This window comes from Orbicella franksi, chromosome 3, assembly GCF_964199315.1.
Source record: "Orbicella franksi chromosome 3, jaOrbFran1.1, whole genome shotgun sequence".
NCBI classification, from domain to species: domain Eukaryota; kingdom Metazoa; phylum Cnidaria; class Anthozoa; order Scleractinia; family Merulinidae; genus Orbicella; species Orbicella franksi.
The window spans coordinates 27,146,514-27,171,513 of record NC_138147.1 but is presented as its reverse complement, the minus strand read 5'-3'; the positions used below and the strand labels follow the sequence as shown (position 1 = coordinate 27,171,513).

Sequence of the window (25,000 nt, the reverse complement as noted above, 5' to 3'; positions counted from 1 at the left end):
TTACTTACTTACTTTGATATAGCCAGTTTGATCAGCGTTTATCACAAGCGGCAGAACGGCCTCCAGTCCTTTTGCAATTGCTTTCGTGGCAATTTTGTAGTCTGTGTTCAAAAGTGAGATAGGCCTGAGGTTGCCGAGGAGACTGGTCGGTTTGTCTTTTTTCGGTACTAGTGTTATGATACCTCTTCTTTGACACATTGATAATTGGCGTTTTTCAAAGCCATAAATTATGCTTGCAATAACGTTTTATTTAACGTGATCCCAGAAGAATTTGTAAAATTCGCATGTGAAGCCATCAGAGCCCGGGCTTTTACTATTGTCCATGTGTTTTAAAGCTTGGTAGCACTCCTGTTCGGTTAGCAAGCCTTCACATTTCTTAGATTGCTCTTCATTAAGGGGTGTTAACAGGTTGTTGTTAAAGAATGCATCAAACTGGGAATTATTGGGATTAACATTTCTAGTAGAATATAGATTTTTATAAAACGTTTTCTCTTCTTCAAGTATTGTTTTTGCGTCGTCAGTTTCTTCACCGATAGATAATTTTAGCTTGAAATCTTTTTCCTTAAGAAGTTTCTCTTTTCTAGATTGAGAAAGTACTTAGAATTTTTTCTCCTTTCTTATACCATCGCGCCTTGCTGCGCAAGATCGTACCTTTATTTTTTTTGTTCGATAGTTTTTCTAATTTTGCTTTTAGTGTATGATGCTCGTTCAGCAAATTAAGGCCATCTCCGAGTTACCTTAGACCTCCGTTTCAAAGCTAGTCCAGGCGGAAAACCTTTCATACGAAAATGAGTTTGATTTGCATGAAAATAAACCTGTAGGCGGAACACAATTTCATATGTATGGTTTCGCAGGAAGACTGGTTTTGACAGAGAGGCCAAAGACAACTGGGAAATGGCCTATTAGCTAAGCTCTCTAACTACCCCAGCGTTTTAAGATGAGCAAGACGTAAATTCGACGACAGAAACACAGGGTAACAATAAATATTGATCGTTTCAAACATGAACTCATATTATATTACAATACCATATTTCATTTAGTTGTAGAGGGGTGTTTCCTCTCGGCTAGCTAAATTTCGACACGTTCAAGTTGATTGTTTTTTATTTGATAGATTAAAATGATCTCAATTTTACAGCTGACTAAACTGATCATCAACTTGAAGTTAAGTCGAAAGTAAATTAAACCTCGCGGTAAATTTGAAAAAGCTAACGTTTTGTTTCGAGCATCAACATAAGCCCCTATCCATTCTTAGTTCTTATTATTTTTAGTTATTTCATTTGCTATTTTCCATTTATTCTTTCTAAAATCATTACTTCTGTTAATTTAACGTAATCGCTGAGGCAGCCAGAAGTGTCTTTAGATGTGGATTCCTTTGTTTTGTTTACAAAATTTTCGGTTGTACGAACGTGGAGAGGCTAATACCGAATGCGATTACAGTGGTCATGTTGGACTGGGAATAAAGTGGAACCGCGCCTTACAATCACCTCTTTGAGTCACCTTGTTGTTACGCATTTTTTCCCCCGGTGAAACACCCGTACATTTTCTAAACAGAAAACCCCGTTAATGCGACCACCCCGTTAATACGACAAACAGTCACATTCTGAAATCTCAACCTGTATAATCCTTTATAATTTTACCCCGTTTCTACGGCCATTCGAACAAGTTATGCCCATCTTTCCATTGTTACTATTTCATACACTGACATTCAATTTTTTAAAACTATACCTAAACTGCGGATGCTTATTAAAGGACAGTTGTTTAGAAATGGAATTATGACATATCTGTTAAGATGTTACCCAATTTAGACCAGTCTGAGGTCTGACCACATCCCTTTAATACGGCCATCTCGTTTAGACAGCCAATTTTTCATGGTCCATTGGTGACCGTATTGCCGGGGTTCCGTTGTAGCACACTATGTGACGTCAGCAACTATGAATCAAGTTCTTTAACTCGATTTGCGCTTTGATTGCTTTTTCATAAACAGATGGCGTTTCGTGAGAGCCTTTGGGAATGAATGAATGAGTGAATTAGTGAATGAATGAATGACTGACTGAATGAATGAATGAATTTCGATGCTTTCAGGATAATTTGCAATTGAGGCTATTATCTACCTTTTTCGTACAGCTTGCGCTCTTAATAACTCAATATGTACGAAAGACGTCGAATATTTGCCTACATTGTCTGAGATTGCTTGGAATTTACTAACACAGGTAGGTGGACATTGTGCAGAGATTAATCCCTTTTCTTTTCCAAAACTAAGCTCACTTTCAAACTACATGTTTATCTATATTTAAACAACTGAGGGTTTCATCGCGGTGTAGAAAAGAAACTTTCATAACCTTTTCAGCTACTAAAATTCCAGATATTTTAAACATTCGGACTTATTATATAAGCCTTGTCCTATACGTATGTCTCTTAGAATCACAATATATATATCTCAACCTTGGTAAACTTTCTTTAGCTCTTGGAAAAGAACCCCTTGAGAAGGATTGGCTATAAGTGTGGATCAAACCCTTGGATCAGAAGCCATGAATTCTTCCAGTCCTTAAACTTAGACCAACTTGAAAAAACGAAACACGGGCCGCACTGGAATCCAAGAGAATAGATTTGGCTCAACGAAGGATTCTTTTTAAACAAACCAACTTACATCCATATTGTAAAGTATGCAATGTGGATAATATGTGTTTTGTAGAGAAGTGCTATATCTTTGTTCCTTTGCGAAAGACAACTGCCATCCCTGCTGATGGTGTTGTCTTATTCAGATGATCACAATGTAAACATGAACGTCAGTCGCCTCATGAGCCTGTCTGTGTGTCTAAGTGTATGTATACTATATGTGTGTCTGTCTAAACATTGCATTTTAAATTTCATATCACAACCTTGTGCATGAGTTACCTATTATATCACTACTTTTATTGCTTCAATGCACTTAGTCACCAGTTTTTTTAACAAAATCAAAGGTAAAAAGGTATAGCCTGCTTACGAGCCGTGGGCCATCAGGCGGAAGCTTATCTCTGGTTTCTGTAGCATGAAGCGACTAGGAGTATTTTTACTCCCCCCTGGATGGGATGCTAGTCCATCGTAGAGCTATCCCAGCATTAAATTCGCCGGTACCCATTTGCATTCGTTCACGGCAGTGATGTAGCGCGTTTTTAATACGCGTGTTAGCGGCTCGGTCACACCGGCGTTGACGTAAGACAGACATCGCGAAGGACATGGGTGATTTCGGAGGGTCCACTAATTTAAAGAACATTTCAACTAGTTCCGCCGGGGATAAGTGTGTACGTAGATGGTTGTGATCTCTTAGTCCACCACCACTCCCAGGCCAATATAGCATTTTTTTTGGCAAAAATTCTTAAGCTTATTCCATAGTTTCATTCTATTGTATTCTACCTTATTTCATTCTATTGTATTTTTATCAAACTGTGTTTTTGAAATTTTAGCACTTTCATATCATTTCGTCTGGTGAAGACTGTAGTTAAGACGGTCGAAAGCTTGTGTTTTTTTTATATAGTTTTAGCCAGAGAACGTTTTAATATTTCACCATGTTTCATCCTGGCTGCGAGCTTCTATATTTTCAAATACTGTCGTTACTCCTTGGAAAAATTGTTTTTCTGTGACAAAGCCCGGCCTGACAACTGTTGGACTGCTTTCAACTATACAAGTGAATATACTAAAGTTCATATATTTGAATTGCGGAGAATGATATGAAGATATGATTGGTCATCACAGTCATGCACACAACTTAAGAGGCCCTGCGCCTAAGAAACGACCGATGATTTCCGGCTAAAAAATAAAATCGGCCGATTTTTATCTCCCAAGCAGAGGTTACCGAATACTATTTAAAAATGAATTTCTTTTGTTTCATTTTCGCTTTAAACCAAAAATATCGAGCCGCAAACTTTTTCCGTCTGATAGCAGCAAAATTAGGCTGAAAATAAGCCCCCGCAAAAAAACTGTTCAGAAATTACTCTCGCAACGCAAAATAATGAGAAAACTACACAGTGTTAAAGAAAAAGGCCTTTTAATGCAATATCATTCGATAAACATCAAAAAACTGCCGAAGCGATTAAAAAATAAAGTTTCAAATATTGCATACTAAATTAGATGGAGCGTTGGAGCTGATTTTAAAACAATTATTTCTCAAAAGTTCAACGCTTTTGAAAGCAATCACAGTGATGAATCAGACATTGGAGGGATATACATCACGTTTCTGGAAAAACATTTTTCGGCCAAAGTATATTGGCCTTGTACAAAGCGTTCAAAGTTACCGTGTTTACCGTTATCCTGCTACTTCGGCGAAACACTTCTCTTTTGCCAATACGGCCGTGGATAGCGTGGTAAACGCCACTTTAAACCTTGCTAGGCATTCAAAGACCATCCTGAGTAGAAGGATGTAGAATTGAAAGAGAAAGGAAGATGAAAAATACGCAGAAAAAGAAAATAACTCGAAATTACCATCTGCTAACGAAAGTTGAATCTGGAAAATGTCGTCGTGTGACAGCGGCCCTTGACGTCATTTGTCACGTCAAGTCGCAAGAGCGTGGGAAAACGAGTCTGCAATGTCCTTCGGGCGGTCAGCGGCTAGGGATCCAGTCGTGACCGATCGTGACCCCATAACTCAGACTACGCTGTGGCCAAAACGGTGTGGCGGTTGGGGAAGTTTTTCTTTTTGAGTGACCATCATTTGTGAAAAATAACATAACATTGTTGCACTAAACGTTTTCTGGCCGGGAAAAATTGTTTTCCTATTTGTGCATTCGTTTGGATTCCGCCGCCGTTTAGACAAATGACGTCATTGGCCGCTGTCACGCGACGACATTTTCCAGATTCAACTTTCGATGGTAATTTCGAGTTATTTTCTTTTTCTGCGTATTTTTCATCTTCCTTTCTCTTTTAATTCTACGTCCTTCTACTTAGGATGGTCTTTGAATGCCTAGCAAGGTTTTAAGGGACGTTTACCACGCTATCCACGGCCGTATTGGCAAAAGAGAAGTGTTTCGCCGAAGTAGCAGGATAACGGTAAACACGGTAACTTTGAACGCTTTGTACAAGGTCAATATAATTTGGCCAAAAAACGTTTTTCCAGAAACGTGATGTATATCCCTCCAATGTCTGATTCATCACTGTGATTGCTTTCAAAAGCGTTGAACTTTTGAGAAATAATTATTTTAAAATCAGCTCCAACGCTCCATCTAATTTAGTATGCAATATTTGAAACTTTATTTTTTAATCGCTTCGGCAGTTTTTTGATGTTTATCGAATGATATTGCATTAATTGGGGCCCATTTCTTCAACACTGTGTAGTTTTCTCATTATTTTGCGTTGCGAGAGTAATTTCTGAACAGTTTTTTGCGGGGGCTTATTTTCGGCCGGATTTTGCTGCTATCAGACGGAAAAAGTTTGCGGCTCGATATTTTTGGTTTAAAGCGAAACTGAAACAAAAGAAATTCATTTTTAAATAGTATTCGGTAACCTCTGCTTGGGAGATAAAAATCGGCCAATTTTATTTTTTAGCCGGAAATCATCGGTCGTTTCTTAGGCGCAGGGCCTCTTAAGTAGTTGTGAAATTAAAGCCTGAAAAACAAAAAAAAAACAACAACATTCAAGCCTGAATGGGATTTTTTTTTTTCAGGCTTTAATTTCACAATAACTGCGATGATCAATCATATCTTCATATGCTTTCAACTCTGTTTGGATTGATATGAAACTGGTGCAGAATCGAACCCTAAGCGAGAGTTGGAGAGGTTTAACGTAGCTAACTACTCTTGGCCGAGCCAATAACATCTGAACAGCGTTCAAAGGTCTGAATGGTTCGCTGTACTTACACTAACAATGATATGTTCACTACAAATTAAACTGTGCATAATGTAAACTTATTATATAAACACTAGTGAAGTACCAGGATTTCTCCTTTTACTAAAAAATCATATCTTCATCGCGCGTAGTGAAGATACTATTTTTATCTTTCACGTGTGAGGATATTGGTGTCGCCATGGTTACTAACCTGATAATCGCTTAAACTGAACTTAGATGTGTTGCTGTGTGATCGAAACATCATCGGATCTTCCTCGGATATCTTCGAAAATCTTCGGTAATCTTTGGAAATTTTCGGAAAATCTTCGGAAACGTTTGTCTGTCCTTCGGATAACTTTTGGAGAAACTTCAGAAATCTACGGAAAGTGTTCGGAAATCTTCGGAAAATCGAAAAAAAAAATTCGTCATTAGCATGTTTATATAATAAACAGAATATTACATGCCCGCGCGTGGATACGAATTTTATCTTCTCGTGTTGAACTCGATATCTCACTCGTTCGCGCAGCTGTGACAACTATTTCATGTACCGAACATGAACTGAAACCTTCAGGTGGAAACGTTTTACCAGGTGTGAATGAAAGGCTTAATGTGACGATACATTTGAGCACCTCCATACCACAGACACTTTTTTATTGCGGAGCGCAGAAGCGTTCCAGAGAACCCAGACTTCATATAATCTCTAGGTCTATAAGACAACCACCTTCATAATACAGACAGCGTATCCTTCGTAGTCTGTATATTTGAGGTTCGACTGTATGATAGTTAAGTCGTTAATTTTCGATGTTCAGAACCATTTTGTTAAATCGAAGGAAATCGCAAAATGATGAATTTGTAAGTTAAATGAAACCCCCAAATAATATTTCTTACTTGAACAATCCAAAGAAATAAAAATAAACAAAATCACATTAGGATTAAGATTAGGAAAGACTAAGTCAGATAACAAACAACCCACCTGGAAAATTTCGACTACAAATATTTTCGACACATGCTATTGGTGGATCATCTGCGACAGCGTATTAAGAAACGAAAAAACCCTTGGTACCTAAGGTCAAATCGAACATGGCGGTCACAGCTATGACGTGGCAGCCATCTTGGATAATTTCAATGGCGCGTAAGAGAGTTGGGCTGAGGCTATGTTGGCATGGTATCTTTGAGTGTCAAAGTCAAGGTTACTTAGCGAGATATAATAATGATGTTAGGACGGACATACTCTAACCCTCAGACGATATAGCAATGTTGGCTGAGCAAATACTGAAACACGAAAAACGATTTTTTCCAAAGACATACTAGTTTAAGATATACAGTCTGAGCTTTTTTTCGTGGTGAAAAAACAAACTTGAAGAGCAAAACGCAACTATATATATTTAGCAACCGTTTTCAGTACAACGGTATCGATATTGTACCAGAATAGGGGAAAAATGATCTCGGTAAATGATTTCCGAAATAAAAAATGAAACGCGCACTGCTAAAGGCTTGAGGTTCAATGCTCTTAACACGCGGGCGAATAATTTACAACTGGCAATTGAAAACCTGTAATAGCCTTTTCCTCATAAAAGCAAGAGTAGCTGAGAAACTCGTTAACATGCTTGAGCAGACTTCAATTGCATGTTGTCGATACAAAATTGACAACGTTGTACAGGATCGACCTATTCCTCTTTATCCGGATGCTCCCTATATTAGAGATTGCTAATCAATTTAGGAATGCCAGGTACCTCTGACTCAGCTCTGATCAAGTATCATCCAATATACAATGTGGAACGTTTTGCAATTATACCGCCAAAAATACGGTTTCTTAACAAATCACGGGAAAGTTAATTAAAGTGAGCTTCTCAAAACCTGCCAGGCCCGAAATCCTTCTCAATTTAGCCATTTTCATGTTGTTTTCACGTGAGTATTGTTTCCGTCTAGCCGTTGCTATGGGATCGAATTTGTCTATTACAAAATGTACACTTCGAAAGCGCGCTTATGGGGTGAAATTAGCCAGCCTGACGCAAATGTGAATACTGAAGAGCAATCGTCAACTTTGTAATTGGTAAACAGCCTCTGTCGCCAATTTGGAAAGCTGATGATTCCAGTGTTAGCTGGTTAGTTTAGCTGTCTTCGAATGATGAGTTTTTAGCATTTCCTTTGTCATCCTGACCTTGAAAACTCTGTTCATTAAAGAAAGAACCGAACAGGTCGATTTCCAGTACCACAATATACTTGATATTAAAGTAGACACCGCGACATGCAAACCATGATGACTTCATAATTTGTACAGGCTGGGAATCTTTTAGCCCTCAAAGTGACCAAATAACTCGGATTTACGGACGTTGCAATGAGTCAACCGTTTGAAATTTTTGGCGTCAGAAATCAGAAAATCATGTCAGATAAGAAAAGTTTTACTGACATTCATTGAAAACCTTGAATGTGGCTGGTAGCTGAAGTTAAATACACGATAATTTTTAAAAGGCTCTACGTGGGCGAACAATATTATTCTGTGACATTTAAAAAATGTCAAATCTTCCAACTCTGTACTACAACATCACTTTGTGACCCTTTATAAACAAAAAGTTATAAATAAAATGAAGATATAACCCTTTATATCCAACCAAATGTCATTTATTTCGTTTGGAAAAACGTTTGTTGTGTTTCAAATCATACGCAGAGATTTGCTGCTTGTTATAATGCGCTATAGATAGCTGACAAGAGGTTAAATATAGTAGACATAATATCATTTCTTGATATTGCTTCAAACGCCTTTCCTGCTCGAATAAATTTCTCGCAAAATACATCATTTGAAAAGCATTTACGCAGGTGAAATATTTGTAAAAGCTAATTTCCGTGGGGTTCAATTTCCAGCAAAGAAATGAGAAAATGATTTTGGCACGTGATAACATTTAATTGTCAGAGGCACATTTGAAGCAAAAATCTAGTCTTTACCCCAATGGTAATAGTTAATAAGGTTGCCCCTTGTATTAGCTGACGAATTTCTTCAATCTCTCTAGACTTCTTTTAAGTTGATATATACTGTGATATTGTAAAGAGAATTTCAACTTTGATCACTCCCGGATTTAAAGTTTTAATATTGCAAAACTATTCGTCACAAGCATATGCATTTTGCTTTAGTGTCTGTAAACACTTCAGAAACGACTGGATGAATTTTCCTGTGTCGAAAATTAAGGTAAGAACGTTCTAAGCAGTTTCCTTATGAAACCAATAACTAGTTGTTCTATTATGGTTATTAGACTCTTAAGCCAGTTACGAGATTTATTTAAACAGATTGTCACCCTTTGGAAAGTTAACACTGAATACGCTTGAGTTTGCGGGCTAGAATTAGTTATCGCCTGTTCGACCGGCTACTGTAGGGAGCTTTCGACGCGTTAAAACAACACTTCTCTTGACGTTTGAATTCTCATTTCCACAGGCGAATGGCGGAAAGTAATTCTTAGTGTGAGGTTTTAATTTTTGTGTTCCAAAACCAAGCCTTACACTTGTTCATCCTGATAGAAACATCAAGTCAGCCCCAGGACTTTCTAACTTCTCTGCTTTAGTGGAAAGGGATCTGGAAACAACTGCCGTTTACATGGCCGTTCATTTTAACTTCAGCAAAAATATTTTAAAATTTCTTTCAGTTGACGTGTCAAATAGATGCTAAATTCTCAAAAATATAGATATAAACATTGTTACTTTAGAGTTGTGTTATATTCTTGACGCATTGGCGTCTAGTTCACTTACAGCAATTCATTTCCACTCGTCCACCCGTCTGAACATTTCAATATTGGTATTACACCCAGGAATAGTTAATAGAGGGAAATGGTTATGAAGGCCGGTAAACATCAGAGAAGCAAAACAAACAGAATAGGACTTGTTGGAAGGTCCTTGACCCTGCACATCTTTTGTTTCAAGCTCACTACAATGCATGAATTCCATAATCGCAATGCTTCAATTGGTCAATTGTATGAGCACACGTAAACACCTATTGTATTTTGCAAGGTTTTGTGCAGGGTCAACCCCCAAAATAGAAACAAAAACATACAACAAAGAACTTTGCCAGGTTTCCTAACCTCTGTTAACTATCACCCGAGCAAACATTTTTTAAAATATACTAGCACGTGAACTGTCATCAAAATCCTAACACTTCTTCTTAAATATGGAAAACAAGGCTCTTCACGTACATGTACCCTCCGTGTCTATCCTTATGTTTACTTAAGAAAAAGTTTCGCGCGATTCAGTGAAATAAAACAAAAATTGACAACAACAACAACAATAACAACGATAATGAAAATACTGCAATTTCTCAATCGATCTCATTTCAAAAAAAAAAAAAAAAAAAAAAAAAAAATTCGAGTGTTTTTTAGATCGTATCACTAAATATCTGGCAATTAAATGAAGTGAGAACAAAATTCGATCGTCTGAGTCTGGGACTATCTTACTCAACAGAGATCAGTGGTAATTTTTGTAATTTAAAATATGAAGAAAATTCAACTGAGTACTAGTTTGGAAACAAACAGATATGATATTGATGTGAAAATGTGGTTTACGCAGTCTTTTGTCGCCCTGTCGGCATTGTAATTACATTTTTTGAATTTCTTCGCCAAATACAGTTAAACTTCCTTACGATCCTCTCTCAAAAGCGATAACTTTATTAAAATTTAATTGCCAAATCACTGAAGCCGGAATCTCTCGTAAGCAGCCCGCTTTTGCACGCGACTGAGATTGCGGCCACTTTTAGGGTTGACGCTCTGAAATCTTCTGTAATTGTTTTTAACCTTTGGCAAGCAGCAACTTCTTATGATTCTCCCACACCAAGGGCACCAATGAGGTAATAGGGAACTTTAGCAATGACCACGGCGGCGCCAAGGACGGCGCCTAGTAAAAAAAAAGGAGGTTTATATTTTACCTTCGAAGTTCGCAACTATCTGAATGAGCTCACTACGCCAATCGGTCTGCAAACCTTCTCACAATAAATATGCAATGCCAGCGATCAATTCCAACAAAAAAGAAATGCGAAAAAAATTGGCGTCGTGGCCAAGGTTCTCCAAAATTCGCAGAGCTTGGTAATGGACCATTTTACATTTGTCTGCTCAGTGACCTGGCCTTTGGATGGCAGCGAGGCTGGAGTTGACCTTGCTTTAATACAGATCTCACTGCTTTTGTCATGTAAATGAACCTAGTTAGCATCAGAACAACTTGTTTTACACAACAAAAGTAGTGAGGTCTGTATCAAAACAAGGTCAACTCCAGCCTCGCTGCCATCCAAAGGCCAGGTCACTGAGCAGACAACTGTAAAATGGTCTATTCCACTTTGTTATTTTGCAGAGGACGGCTACGACATGTACAAAGATCTACAACGCACGTGCATAGCCATTGGTTTTCTCATTAAACCTTTCGTTTGGTGACGTTTTGTTGCCGTTGCCTTCGTGGTTTGCTTAATAATATCCGATTGGAAGCGCTTTCTAGATCCGACAAGCGCCTATGCCATAACTAAGGAATGCCCGGCTCAATGTCTAGACGTAGTGTATTTAACAGTAACTTTACTTGTCATAGACTACTTTGAAGGTTTATTTTATGACTGAGAAGATAGCTCCATTGTGATTGGTTGAGAGCCGGTCAATTTCGTCAATTCTTAATTTGCCCTGCAGTGCAAATTAACGCGTACGCTTTCGCAGTTTTCTCACTGTCATATAATAAATGAGTGATCGTATGAAAGTTCGCACAATTAAGGATTTACAGTACTCGTGCAATTTTGAGAGAATTTTCAAATGTCACTCGTAGCGTTAATCCCTAATCCACCGTAGGAAAAAAGATGGCGGATGTACATTTTACCACAAGACCTTGCGAACTTAACACAGTCTAAAAGGCACAAAGAAAACCAAATTTTTACAATATATGTCCCTGTACTAAGGACATTAAGTAGCCTAGGTTTGAAGATTGTATAACGTTTCTGTGCGTTTTTATGAACGTTATTAAAGTTTTCGTGCGCTAAGAACTATGGGTAAATGTATCAGTCGCCATCTTTTTTCCTACGGAGGATTGCACTCGCATTCATGCAATAACGTATACTAATTTTGGACTGGATCCGAAATTTGCTTTCTCTACTTTGTTTCTAGATGAAAGCAGACTTCTGTACCGTTTTCCTCGTCGTAATATGGATTGTAAGTATGTCTACTCAAATCAACGCGGAATTCAGATATTGTTCCCGAAATGCTCCTCCACAGTTTTGCAAAATCTACGAGGCAGGAAGAAGAAGTATCCAGTTCCGGGTTTGCGGCAGTGTACTTAGATCATATTTTAGCTATGCCTGCGGATTTCGGAAACGGAGGAGAAGAAATGGTAAGAAATTTCCTGTTATGTTTTGTAAATTTTATGCATGTTTAAGCCAATTTAGGACCATTGCAATTAATTTTCGTACAAATAAAGCCGGTTTTGTACGACTGAAAAAACTGAAAAGACCGAAAACTAACCAAGCCACTCGCAATACTATGATAAGCTAGACAAAACTGTTCTGGATCGACAACAAAAAATTAAAGCACACAAAGTGACACGAGTAATTTTGTGTTTGTCTTAAACTTTACTAAATCCCACACGCAAGAAAGGCTTGCATTAAACCTTGTCCAAATTTGATAAGTGAGTCACAAAAGTATGCGAAATCACTTGATTTCTGAGAAAGGACAGTCACATTTGCGAAGAAACTCTTCACGTGCAGGTGGATGTTTTTGTCAAGATATTGACAAGAAAGCATGAGAAAGACTTACATCTTATTTGGTCCCTGAAATACGATACTGTCTTTAGAAACTGATTCTCTTTAAAGCCTTTAAACTGTTGTTCTAAGCAGATCGGTCTTCGCCTGTTTTGAAGATGGCTGTCTAGCTTGCGCTTCGTACAAGCCACAATCGCACAAGATACTGCTATGTTAAAGCATTGTCGGCCAAGAACCTCAGACACGGCCATTTGTGCTTTTAGGAAACTTTTCTGGCCTGTTTCTAGACTCATGTGCCAGGAGCTTGCATTTTTCTCGCATTCTTTTGCATAACAGCTCAAAGTAACTTTGTTTGGTTTGCCTTAATTTATGGCTTTAGTTGTAGCATCACAACTTGAATCTTTGATTCTCTAAACCGCTGATGTATCACAGGATTAGAGTTTTGTTCAGATGGATTATCACTCCTTCCTCATGCCATCTCGTCGAATTCATGGAAAACAAATCCACAAACACGTAACGATGTTCTTCGCACAACAACACTGGTTTAACACTACGACGTCGATGTAAATTTTATGTTCTGAGAAATCGCGCAATTTTCCATGCTTTTGTGATTCAATCAGCAAATTTAGATACGTTGTGACGCAAGTCTTCCTTGCGTGATTTGTATGAAAATAACTTTCCATGTGTGGATTTTAATAAGGTTCAAGACAACCACAAAATTATTTGCATCGCTTTGCTTGTTTTCATTTTTTGTCGTAAGACGTCGACCCAGAACAGTTTTGTCCAGCGTACTATGGACCGTTTGCAGCTGGGGGTAACAGAATTTTATATTATGGGCTATAACTTAAAGAATGCCAGAAATGGCAAAAGCATGTCGACATTAGCAAAATTGTTAAGTTTGAGGCCCCTGGCATCAAAGAGTAAGTTTATGTGACAGTTTGAATTTTCGGAAAATTTTAGAGAATTTCTATGGGAAATGTTGTTTCAGAGCAAGGCCATGCTCTCCAACAACTTTTTCCATACAAATCTTCTTAATTGTTTAAAAATTCAAACCGTCAAAAAATATCTCGTTCTTTAACACGGCCAGGAGCCTCAAACTTGGACATTTTGATATTTTCGACATGTTCTTTCCATTTCTGGCGTTCTTTAAGTTACAGCCCATAATTTTATGAAAAGTAAGTCACTTGATGGCCTATTGTCACACTCAGGCCTATTGCCATCCCAATATCAAACTTGAATAATGAAGCTATTACGCGCTACATTAATTCTGCACTGTGCAACATCTTTAGGGCTGAACACAAGATTTTATAGTCACTGTTGGGAGTTTTACTCATCTCATGGTGTTCTTGTTTTATTTTTGCTATTTATAAAGATATTCACAGCACATCAAAGTGTAAGGCAAGGAAGCCCAGGGAAGGCAATAAGGCTTATGTAAAGGGCTACCTTAAGGTGGCTCCATAGGGTAATCATGTTAATCATGTTATCAAGTGTTATGTCTTGAATGCTGTTTTTGCATTCGCTTTCACACCTAGTCCTCTCAAACTTATTACATGTAATAAGCAATGATTAAATAGTGTTTTGCTATCATCTCGGTTAAAGTTTTGGGATTTAGTCTTAAATTATAAATGCCCAAACAAATGTGTTTTTTACTGTTTTTATGGCTTTATTTATGATTTTCAGGAATTCCCTTCAGTGAAATCTTCCAAAAAATTTACATCACATCGCTTCCAGCGCGATACGAATTTTAAACACGAAGAAAGTAGGGTTTGTAAAGGCAGTTTTTTCAATATTTTCAAATTTATGTCTTTTACCACTGCAAAAAAAATGGTCTTATGGATTTCCCTGAAAAAAGAGCTCCGAATAAAGTAAAATATTTACTAACAATCTGCTAAATTTTACGGAATTTCACCGAAGGAAACGCGAGAAATTTCACTGTCAGTTTTGCTTTTTGTACTCATGTTGACTTAATAAAATATCGAAAAACACTGACGTTTTCCTTTGAGCGCGCGCGGATTACTTCCTCAGCGCTCGCGCGATTGTAAAACTATAGGGAGCCACCTTAAAGATGCCTAAGGCTTAACAAAAGAATAAAGCTGCTATCATCGGCACCCAAAATGATCATAATTTAGGATAAAAAGTACTTAAGTAAAACTAAAAGCGTGAATGCGCAAAAGCAAAGGAAGGAAAAAAAGCGAAAAAAGCACACTAAGAAAAGTAAAATATACTTATACAAAGAAAGTTTAATCAGAACTGTACTCCTATTTTCAATCAAAAAATTACACGAGCTCTGGATGTCACTGGTTGCTAAGCAAACTCAGGTATGAATACCGCTGGTCAATCAGTTTGCAGATCCTATATTACCTCCGATTAGCAAAGCTTGCGAGTTTACAAACCTTCTGGTAACCCCGCGCCCAGGGTCTTCGAAAATCATGGAGAAGACCCTGGGAACGAGGTGAGGCTTCTCGAAATTCTGTTACTTAGTTCGATCGGCCCTGGATTGACACAAAATGTATTTTTGTGAAATAATATACCAAACTTAATTTTCCTTTCTTTAAGCTATTGCAGAAGCGGATGAAATAGTTCTGAAGCAGCAGAGAGCTAACCGGTTCCTAACAACGGAACACGTGACAAAGCGAAGCTTCAACGCCGTGGAAGAGTGTTGTGTCGAGGGATGCGTGTGGGAAGAGCTTTTTGAATATTGCAAGCCAACTCGGTTTTGAATCAAATGGGAAAAAAAGTCATGAAGAGAACAGTTTTACATGGAAAACTCCACGATACCGTTATTTGTATGGTAATATGCTGTGGTTTCGGTCACAGATTTCAAAAGTAGGAACAACCCTTAATTACAACATAATATAAATACCAAATGAAAGTACCGCTCCGCAGCTTGCACTTGAATAGCAACTTTTTCAAATTATCACGCCCAGACAAAAATCACGCTAGAGCCACATGATGATAAGATTAAGATTGGGCTCTAGGAGAGAAAATATAGTTAGAGAGATTTAAGCCACAAAATGAAAAGAGGTTTAGGCTATAACTTAAAAACAGTTGAAAAATGTACTTAATTCTGATTGGCTATGTAATCAGCACTACTCAGAGTTATACTCCAGAGAGCACGTGGTTGTAACTTTAGCCGTTGACGTCATCGATTTCCTGTCCATCGTGGAGACGATGGATGCCAAACCAACACTTGAACATCTCAGTGAGGCTATTGATAGTCTAGCCTGCGACAAAGCATCTGACGACGATGGTTCCCCACTACTAAGGCGCATAATTCAGGTTCGACATTACCCGATTAGGCCGATGATGCTGAACTGCCTAAGCAATCACTTAATGGCATAACAATCGACTGTTAATAGCCTATTTTGTAAGTTCATTATTAACAAGTAATCAGATGATTGTTTTCGTGTAATTTGGAATACTACAAATACAAGTGGCACTCGCCCTTCGGACTCGTGTAGTTTTGTTCACCATCGAGGAATGCACTCGTGCTTATTTATTCCAAATTGCCATGGAAATCATATGTTTAACAAATAGTAAATCTACCTCGCTATAAACGGTTTTTTTGAAAAATAGAATAACATTTTACAAAATTTGACGCCCGATAATAATGTAGATGTCTCCAAAATTAGTGTGTATGATCGACATATCAAAAAAAAAAAAAAATAAAAATAAAAATAAAATAAAAATAAATAAATAAATAAATAAATAAAAAATATAAAAAAACATTAAACTGTAAGCTCTAACACCGAGTTGCTTTTCATCAGACGTAGCATTGTCTTATCGCTAAGCTTGTATATTTTTCCAAGCTACTAACGGATGGTAAGATAATACTGTATAGGCAGTGGAAAGTAAAAAGGTTCAAGCCATGAAAAAATTTATGTAATTATACAAGAAAATGAGACAGAAATAATTCGAGGAAGAAAAACACCGTTGGGTGTGAAACCCTTGAACACGATTTTTGGCAAAGCTTCAGTTTGACGCTGTCAAAGCTATCGATTGATCGGATTATACATCCAGCTTTGTTGTATACCAAAAAGTCTTTAACTTGGGAGCATTTGTGTGTAAATTACTTCCAAATTAAACTCGAAACCGTATGATTACCTTATAAATTTCTCAATTTGCTCAGCAAAATGACGTGTTTTACATTACTCTTGGAAATCATTTAATTTGCTAAGCAAATGACTAGTTTCACTGACTGTGTTAACAATTTAGGGATATCTGGGGAAGCCTTTTGATCGTTATATTACAAGTTGCCATAATTTAAAATTTTGTTCAGTCACTACAATTTTTTGTCACTGAATTTTAATCAGCGTGTCAAGATTCAGGAAACCGGTGTGATGCGTATGCTAGATAGGTTGTTTTCGAATACAAGACAATACTTCCGTCTTAACTTTGAAACACTTTGCATTTAACTTCAAACGTCAAATGGGTCGATTCTACTCAGTCGAAGGTGGCTCACCTCGATCTTTCGATCGCTTGCCATCGCCAATTTAAACTGCTGATGATTCACTGTATCCACCGCTTATACCAATGACACGGATGAAAGTGACTACTTTGACCGCCGAAACTTGACAACTCTCCAAAAATTTTTTTGAAAAATAAGGCAGTATTCATCACTGGTACATTTTGTTATTATTTTGTGTTTTTAGCTAAACCCAACAACTTCGGATTTTTTGTTGAACATGAATAATTAAAAGTCATTTTGTTCCTCACGCTGTTTACGAAAGACTTCCCACGCCAAATAAACATTTATGCAAAAAATATGAGCCTTGCTAACAAGGAAGTCCTAGAGGCTCTTCGTTTAAAAACTATCTAAATTTGTCCAAAGATATTTTCTGTTTTCCACTCCAACAACTGTATAGCCACAATTATGCATTTTTCCACGACGCAGTTATCTCATCTTTGGTCTAATACGCCACAGACGTATGTTAACTCCAACATTTGAGTTTCGTTCAATAAATAAACGCTTCAATTTAAGACGGAAGAGCTGTCTTGATAGAAAGATTCTTGCAACGGGGCCCTTTGTGTCAGTTTATAATACCACTTAGCAATAGAAGTCGAACAACTTAACACAAACTTACCTTGATTGATTTAACATTTTAAAACAATTCGATTCTCAAATTCTAAATAGACGTAAGTACAATCACTTAATAGAGCGAAATTTTATGTTCATCAGTATTTTTAATAAAACATTACTGCTTCACTTAAAGGCACACTTCCGGCACCTCTCAATTTTAATTTTGGTATCAGACTAGTAATCAACTCATTGTGCCCCCGCAGCGGCAGGAATATGCGCCATCTTTAAACATTTTGATGTTCAAAATTAGCATACGCCTCAATGCAGACTTGAGTAATAATTTAAAATAAACTACCACCTGAGTGTCACATACATGTCCTACTATATCCCAATTATTATTGAATAGCATATCAGAATTATGAGAATATTCGCTGAATTTTGGAAATAAAGCTGACGACGAATCATAAAATAAACACCAGAATAGAGACTTGAAGAGCACATTATTATTCTCTTTGACTCAGTGTAAAGTTTTAGGAAAGTATTCATTTTCGTGTCAGAATGGCACACCCATCTCAGTCGAGCACTCTCCTCTTTTTGATTGCCTAATTTGTTTGGAGCGAAATGAAATATCAACTGCTATCTTAATTAAACCATCTTTGAGTGCTGTGTGAAACAAAGTCTACATGGAGAAGAATAACAATTTATTGTTTTTCATCTCTTTATTTACAGTTGTAAAATTACTAGTCGTCATTTGAGACAATTTTTTTATTAACAACAACGATAGAAATTTCTCTGACGGCCACCCTACTATCCCTGAAAAAAATAATACGGTTAATTTATAACATCAAGCACCAACTTTAACACACCTCACACTTAAAGAAAGGGCTAAGAAAAAATTCCATTAAAAATGACTAGCTAAAAGTCGTTTTAGTCCTAACGTTGTTTGCAAAAAGCCCTCGCGCATTATGTAAAAGATATGAGCCTTTCTAAGGAGGAAGAAGTAAAATTTGTTCCTTTGAAAAAAAAAAGTTTCAATTTGTTCACGGAGAAGCTAAGGTATTTCCCTATTTCCATCGCCGTTAAACATGGGTCATTTTTTCCAGAATTTTGTTTCCACATTTATCTCTTCCTTGTTCTAAACCACAGAATAACGCATAAGCATTTAATGAACAAGCTAAATACACGGACACAGTAAGATGTTGATCGTAATAATTAAGGCCACGTTTTGAAAACATTCAAATTAAAAGACGCCACCTGGTGCTTTACTTAAATAAATGTGCATGCACTCATTCAATATTCAAGACAGACGGGCTGTCTGGAGAGAACAATGTTTACCTCAGAAACCTTTTATTTTTAACAGCACGGTTTGATAAATTTAACAAGAATGCCCGCCACGCTATAGCTTTGAATGATTTAGCAATTAACCATCAATGCGACTCTCGGAACCTATATAGATAGACTAATAATTCAATTACTCCTAAAGTTCAAAGCTCACGAAGCTGTTTTTTTTTATTATTAATTACTGCTTCACATTAAAGCAAACGCTACCTGTCGATTATAATTTTGGTATACGAGTAGTTCATTAATTTTACCCTTGCAGTTGCAGACGTATACGCCATCTTGAACTTGGAAACAACATTTCAAACTTTTTGATAGTCCGAATTAAATTGGGTATATATCTGCGTCAAGAAAGAATTCACAATTTTGTAAAACCTACCACCTTAGTGTCAAATATTCACCCTGCATATATTTATTTTATTCTATAAATGTTTAATAAATCATCATTTTGGCGAATATGTAGTGAGTTTTGAGTTTTGAGTGGAACCAAAGCTGAAGACGAACCGTGGAGAAACTACGAAATCGAGGCAATCACCGTAAACATCAAAGACTCGATTTTAAAAAGTGTCACTTCGTAGCCGACTGTACGTTTTCAATCCTGAGACCTTAGTTCCCGGATCAGTACGCAGGAAAGTATTCATTTCTGTGGTAGAATTGCCAACCATCTCTCCTGAGGCTCTCTAGCTGTGTTATGAACGAAAAGAAACATAAAAAGCCGCTTACTGCTTATCTTAACTAATTAAACTGTGTCAGAATAATTTGTAACGTGTAGTTCATACGTAGAATTGAATTTATTTTCGTTTATCACATATTTATTTCCAGCGGAAAAAGTATATCAACTCTTATCTTAATTAAACCATGTTTGAATGCTGTGTGGAATGAAGTCTACACGAAGAAGAATAACAATTTATTGTTTTTCATCTCTTTATTTACAGTTGTAAAATTAGTAGTCGTCATTTATTAACAACAACGATAGAAATTTCTTTGACGGCCACCTTAACTGTCCTGAAACAAATAATACCGATAAATTATAAGAATAAGCACCAACTTTAATTCAAGACAACTCTGAAGAGAATTAACCTGATAAAATGTTAACCTGTAAACAACAAAAAGTTTTTTATCTTTTGTCGTTAAGGTCTACAGGATTAACTCGAAAAACAATGCCAAAGAACTTGTCGGATTATGTTCTTCACTGCTTGTCTGACTTCTACTATCTTCCAGCAGTAAAGTATCGGATTTAATGATGAGTTCAGGTGAACTAAAGTGGCTATATAAAATTGAACGTGAGAAACAGGTGAGGATCATCCACTACTAGTCACCAAAGCCTCCGCTACACCACAGGGTAGATAACAAGCGACCAGCGTCAGTTGCAGCCATATTGCAGTAGACACTGCCTTTTTGTATCGAGCTATGTTCAGTTGATTTGTTTGGCTCGGTTGTTGAACATGGCCTTGTACTTGATTTTGATAATGACGGAGGTTGACAAAAATCTTTGTGTAAGACAAGGTCGAGATTAGTAGACACATTGATACACCTATCAAGCTATTCCATCTAGTTATAAGGGGATTCCAAAACCACGTTGCTGTAGTGGCAGTAGACACAATCCAAAAGGTAATAACGATCATGTAGGTTCGCTTTAAAGTTACAACTTGTCTGTATCTCAGTCCCAACAACAGGGCGAGAAGTCTGTCTACGCTTATCGCAGTCAATATCATTAGAGACACTGCACACAACACAGAGGCTGAGACAAAACTTGCCACTGATACGTAGCGACAAATATTCCAATGGTTATTCGCTACAGACATCCAGTAGGTAACAGCAAGAGGCTCTGAAATAAGACCAACACAGAGATCAGTTGTTGAAAGGCTACGAAGCAAGAGTTTGGACGGCGGAAAAAGGGTAGACTCCTTGGGAAGAGCAATTAGAATCAGAGCATTCCCGAGAAATGCAGTAACGGACAGAAAACAGTTTAACACTGAAAGAAATGTCACGTGGCTGTATAGTGCAGCAGCTAAACCTTCGGAACAAAGTAGTTTCTGCTGTCCATCTCCAGTAAAGTTTTCTGCTGCCATATCAACCTGCAAGGTAGCTATTTGAAGTTTAACCGCACACTGCGGTTGAGCTATCACTGCCAAAACTTCCCAGTGTGGTTAAGTCACGAAGTGACTTATACTATGCTTCTTTTAAACGATAAAACGCCTTTTCTGGGGCTTGCTATTTCTTCAAACATGTTATTACATATATCCTTGACAGCTTGGAAAGACAACTTAGGTAGAAAAGCAGCTGGTTTATTGCTTACGACTCTAAAGACTGACTGGTTTTTCTTTTCGTTGAATAAAAAGCTACTAGCTAGAACTATGTACATTTTCTTTCAATCGATAATAAACATCGAAGTAAAAAAAAAAGAAACGAATCTTTAATCAACTTTTGGGTTAAGTTTATGTTTTTGACTTAAAGAAACATGACACCAATTCAGAAATCTACAGCCTAAATAATTCCGTCCTTTTGTCATGTTTCAGAAAGATGATGTGAGATGATTAAACAGGGCCTTGGAAGTCTATCAACACGTACACCGATGAACTGATTTAGCTGATTTTCCCGAAAATAGTCCAGTTCACACATTCTCGGATGTCTTTTAATTTCGAAACATACTTTTCAGTTAAATCATGTTTAACATATTCAACTTTACCCCCTTCTATATCGATAAATTTTCAATTTACGCTTTCGTCAGCGAAAATAAACTTTGAACTGTGAGCCTTTCGACCAAAGGTGAAAATTCAAAGAGAGAAAATATTCCCCGAGAAAATGGACAGAGTCGTTTTCTAGCGCAAGTAAAAGTTTCTTATTGATTGACAGCTAATTAATGATTTCTCAAATTTTGTTTTCGCCGGATGGGGACCGGCACTTTGAAAAGCTACAACTCAAAGGCAATTTGTCTGATTTCAGTCAAATTTGGTCAGTTGAAATGGTAACCTGTTCATGTTATCGCAGCATAGTTAGCAGGCAAAACGTTTTGTAACTTCACTGTTCCTTTGATAATTAAAATTTAACTACTGACAAACTTCCTTTCCTTCACTCTAGCTGGCAAACAGGTCCGCTTTGTTTATTTTGTAAAAGAATATAAGCCCCCCAAAAATGACATGAAAACACAGGAGTGAAAGTGGATCTGATCAAATGGGTTGATTCTACACAATCAGGTGGTTTGCCTTCATCTTTTAAGCGCCCACAATTACTAATTCGAACAGCCGATGCTTCACAGAATTCCCTATTTTAAAATAGGAACTAAGAAAAAATTCCATTAAAAATGACTAACTAAAAGTCGTTTTAGTCCTAACGTTGTTTCTAAAAAGCCCACGCGCATTATGTAACAGATACGAGCGTTTCTAAGGAGAAGTAAAATTTGTCCCTTTGAAAAAAAAAAAATGTTCGAATTTGCATTGTTCATGGAGAAAGTAGTTCCTATTTCTATTGCATTAATTATGGATCATTTGTTCCACAATTTTGTCTCCACATTAATCTCTTTCTTTTTCTAAATCACAAAATAACATATAAGCATTTAATGCATAAGCTACATACACGGACACAGTAAGATGTTGATCGCGATAACTGAGGCCACTTTTTGAAAAGATTTAAATTTAGAGGCGCCAGCTGGTACTTTACTCAAATAAATATGCATGTACTCATTCAGTATACTATTCAAGACAGACGGGCGGATTTGACTTCCCACGCCAAATAAATATTTATCAAAAAATATAAGTCTTGCTAACAAAGAAGTCCTAAAGGTTTTTCGTTGAAAAGATATTTAAGATTTCTCGAAAATATATTTTCTGTTTTCCAATCCAATATCTGTATAGCCACAATTATGCAATTTTCTACAACGCAGTTATCTTGAGCATCTTTGGTCTAATTCGCCACAGCCGTATGTTAAGTCTAACAGTCGAGCTTCGTTCAATAAATAAACGCTTCAGTTTAAGACGGAAGAGCTGTCTTGAAAGAAAGATGCTTGCAATGGGGCCCTTTGTGTCAGTTTATAACACCAATTAGCAATAGAAGTCGAAAAATCGAGTTCTCCGCTCTCTTCCCTCTCTAGAGGATCCAGACCCTTGTGGATTGGCACAGGGATAGTTTAGCAACTGCGAAAAACCTTTGTGATACTTAATGAGTTCTGCCTACACCCTGCAACTGCTAAAACTACAAATATCCATATTATGAAAAACCTGCGTCAAAAAACTTTCCTACGGTTGAAAATCAGACATCAAATGGGAATATTTTATTGTAATTTTTTGCATATAAGAATGTATAACTTACACATGTCGTTTCTCTCTTTTAACGCTCGAAAACAAGAACCAGTCAGAGTGTGACACTAAACCAGCTGCTTGGCAGGTTACGTTGTCCTTCCAAACTGCCAATGATCATCCATGTACTGACATGTTTGAGGAAATAACAAGGTCCATAAAAGGCGTTTCGATTGTTCCTCAGTTACTGTGGTAACAAGCAACTTCCTAACTTTAGTACATTTAGAAGTTTCGCTAGTGATTCCAGATAAACTACAAATAGCTATTGCAGATCGGAATGGCAGCACCAAACTTTACTGGAGATGGACAGCAGAAGACGTTCGAAGACTTAACTTGCTCGTCAGATTCAACTACTGGACTGCACGGCCACTTGATATTTATTTCAGTATTAAACACTTTTCTGTCGGTTACTGCATTTCTTGGGAATGCTCTGATCCTAATTGCTCTTCACAAGGAGTCTTCACTTCATCCGCCGTCCAAACTCTTGCTTCAGAGCCTGGCATCAACTGATCTCTGTGTTGGTCTTATTTCAGAGCCTCTCGCTGTTATCTATTTGATGTCTGTAGTAAACAAACATTGGGATATTTGTCCCTTCGCAGAAAGGGCACGGTTTATAACGAGTCATATCTTGTGCGGAGTGTCGGTTGGAACTATGACTGCTATAAGCGTGGACAGACTTCTCGCCCTGTTGCTGGGACTGAGATACAGACAAGTTGTAACTTTAAAGCGAACCTACGTGATCGTTGTTACCTTATGGGTTAATATAACTGTCATGTCAGCACTACGATTTTGGAATCCCCTGATAAACTTATGGTGTGGTATCATAGCTACACCTCTGTGTCTTATAATCTCGACCTTCTCTTACACAAAGATTTTCTTCGCCCTCCGTCAACATCAAAGTCAATTACAAGGCCACGTTCAACAGCCGAGCCAAAAAAATCAACTGAACATAGGACGATACAAAAAGGCAGTGTCCCGTGCAATATGGCTGCAACTGACGATGGTCGCTTGTTATCTACCTTATTATGTGGGGAGGGTTGTGGCACCTTTGGTGACTAATAGGGGACCATCTTTATCTCTTGCTTACACTTGGATGTATGTAATCACTTTAGTTTACTTAAACTCGTCATTAAACCCGATTCTTTACTGTTGGAAGATAGAGGAAGTCAGACAAGCAGTGAAGGACACAATCAGACAAGTACTTTGCCATTGTTTTTCGAGTTAACTCTTGTACACCAATACGATGGAAAGGGTTAATATAAATGATGTTTAACGACTAAGATTTAGAAGTGCTCGTTAACATTGCATTAAATTTAAAAGTGGTACTTAATCATCTTAATACACCATAATGAAATGTTTCTCTAGCAATAAGATAGCCATCGAGAAAGTTTACATCATTGTTATAATTAAATAAAACATTTGTTTACAACTGTGAATAAAGATAAAAAACAATAAATTGTCATTTTTCTCTGCGGTAAGGTAAGCAGTTAGTAGGTTTTGATATTTGTTTTTTCGTTCATATTTCAGAGACGCGCAGAAAGTGCGGAGTTTTTATGAGATGGGTGAGCAATTCTGACACGAAGATAAATACGTTAATTCCCAGTGCACTGAGTAGGGAAAAGTTTGATAGCGTACAGATGGTTGTGAAAAAAAAAAAAAAGAAAATTGTGCGCTTGATTTTTGCAATAATCGTCTCGAGTTCAGCCATACTCTGGTGATTCCATGATTCGTCTTTAGTTCAACCCCGTCCCCGCCCTTCACATAATGATTCACTATACATTTATAACATAAAACAAGGAGAGAAGGATGGTACGTAGTTAACATTCACGCAAGAATTGCCCAAAAATT

At 37.3% G+C, this 25,000-nt stretch overlaps 2 protein-coding genes and 1 pseudogene across 2 annotated transcripts; 2 read left to right on the top strand and 1 right to left on the bottom strand.

Annotated features, from left to right (window-relative positions):
* Positions 1-8,915: 8,915 nt before the first annotated feature.
* LOC145481746 (insulin-like peptide IlO1_i1) lies at positions 8,916-16,179 on the top strand. Its single transcript, XM_081460271.1, has 3 exons — positions 8,916-8,980; positions 11,910-12,132; positions 15,056-16,179. The coding sequence occupies exons 1-3, from the start codon at positions 8,954-8,956 to the stop codon at positions 15,217-15,219; spliced, it is 414 nt and encodes a 137-aa protein (XP_081316397.1). The 5' UTR covers positions 8,916-8,953; the 3' UTR covers positions 15,220-16,179.
* Positions 16,180-19,857: 3,678 nt separating this feature from the next.
* LOC145481745 (adenosine receptor A3-like) lies at positions 19,858-20,929 on the bottom strand (annotated as a pseudogene).
* A 2,500-nt stretch (positions 20,930-23,429) lies between these two features.
* On the top strand, positions 23,430-24,466 carry LOC145483151 (beta-3 adrenergic receptor-like). The gene has a single exon (XM_081461744.1). It carries the CDS (start codon positions 23,430-23,432, stop codon positions 24,375-24,377), a length of 948 nt encoding a protein of 315 aa, XP_081317870.1. The 3' UTR covers positions 24,378-24,466.
* The last annotated feature ends 534 nt before the right edge of the window (positions 24,467-25,000 follow it).

Excerpts from the sequence above, each read along its gene's own strand:
- LOC145481746 (XM_081460271.1), top strand. The coding sequence starts at position 8,954 with ATGAATTTTCCTGTGTCGAAAATTAAG. Across the intron at positions 8,981-11,909 it reads TTCCTGTGTCGAAAATTAAG|ATGAAAGCAGACTTCTGTAC; the intron begins GTAAGAACGTTC and ends CTTTGTTTCTAG. Across the intron at positions 12,133-15,055 it reads GAAACGGAGGAGAAGAAATG|CTATTGCAGAAGCGGATGAA; the intron begins GTAAGAAATTTC and ends CCTTTCTTTAAG.
- LOC145483151 (XM_081461744.1), top strand. The coding sequence starts at position 23,430 with ATGGCAGCACCAAACTTTACTGGAGATGGACAGCAGAAGACGTTCGAA.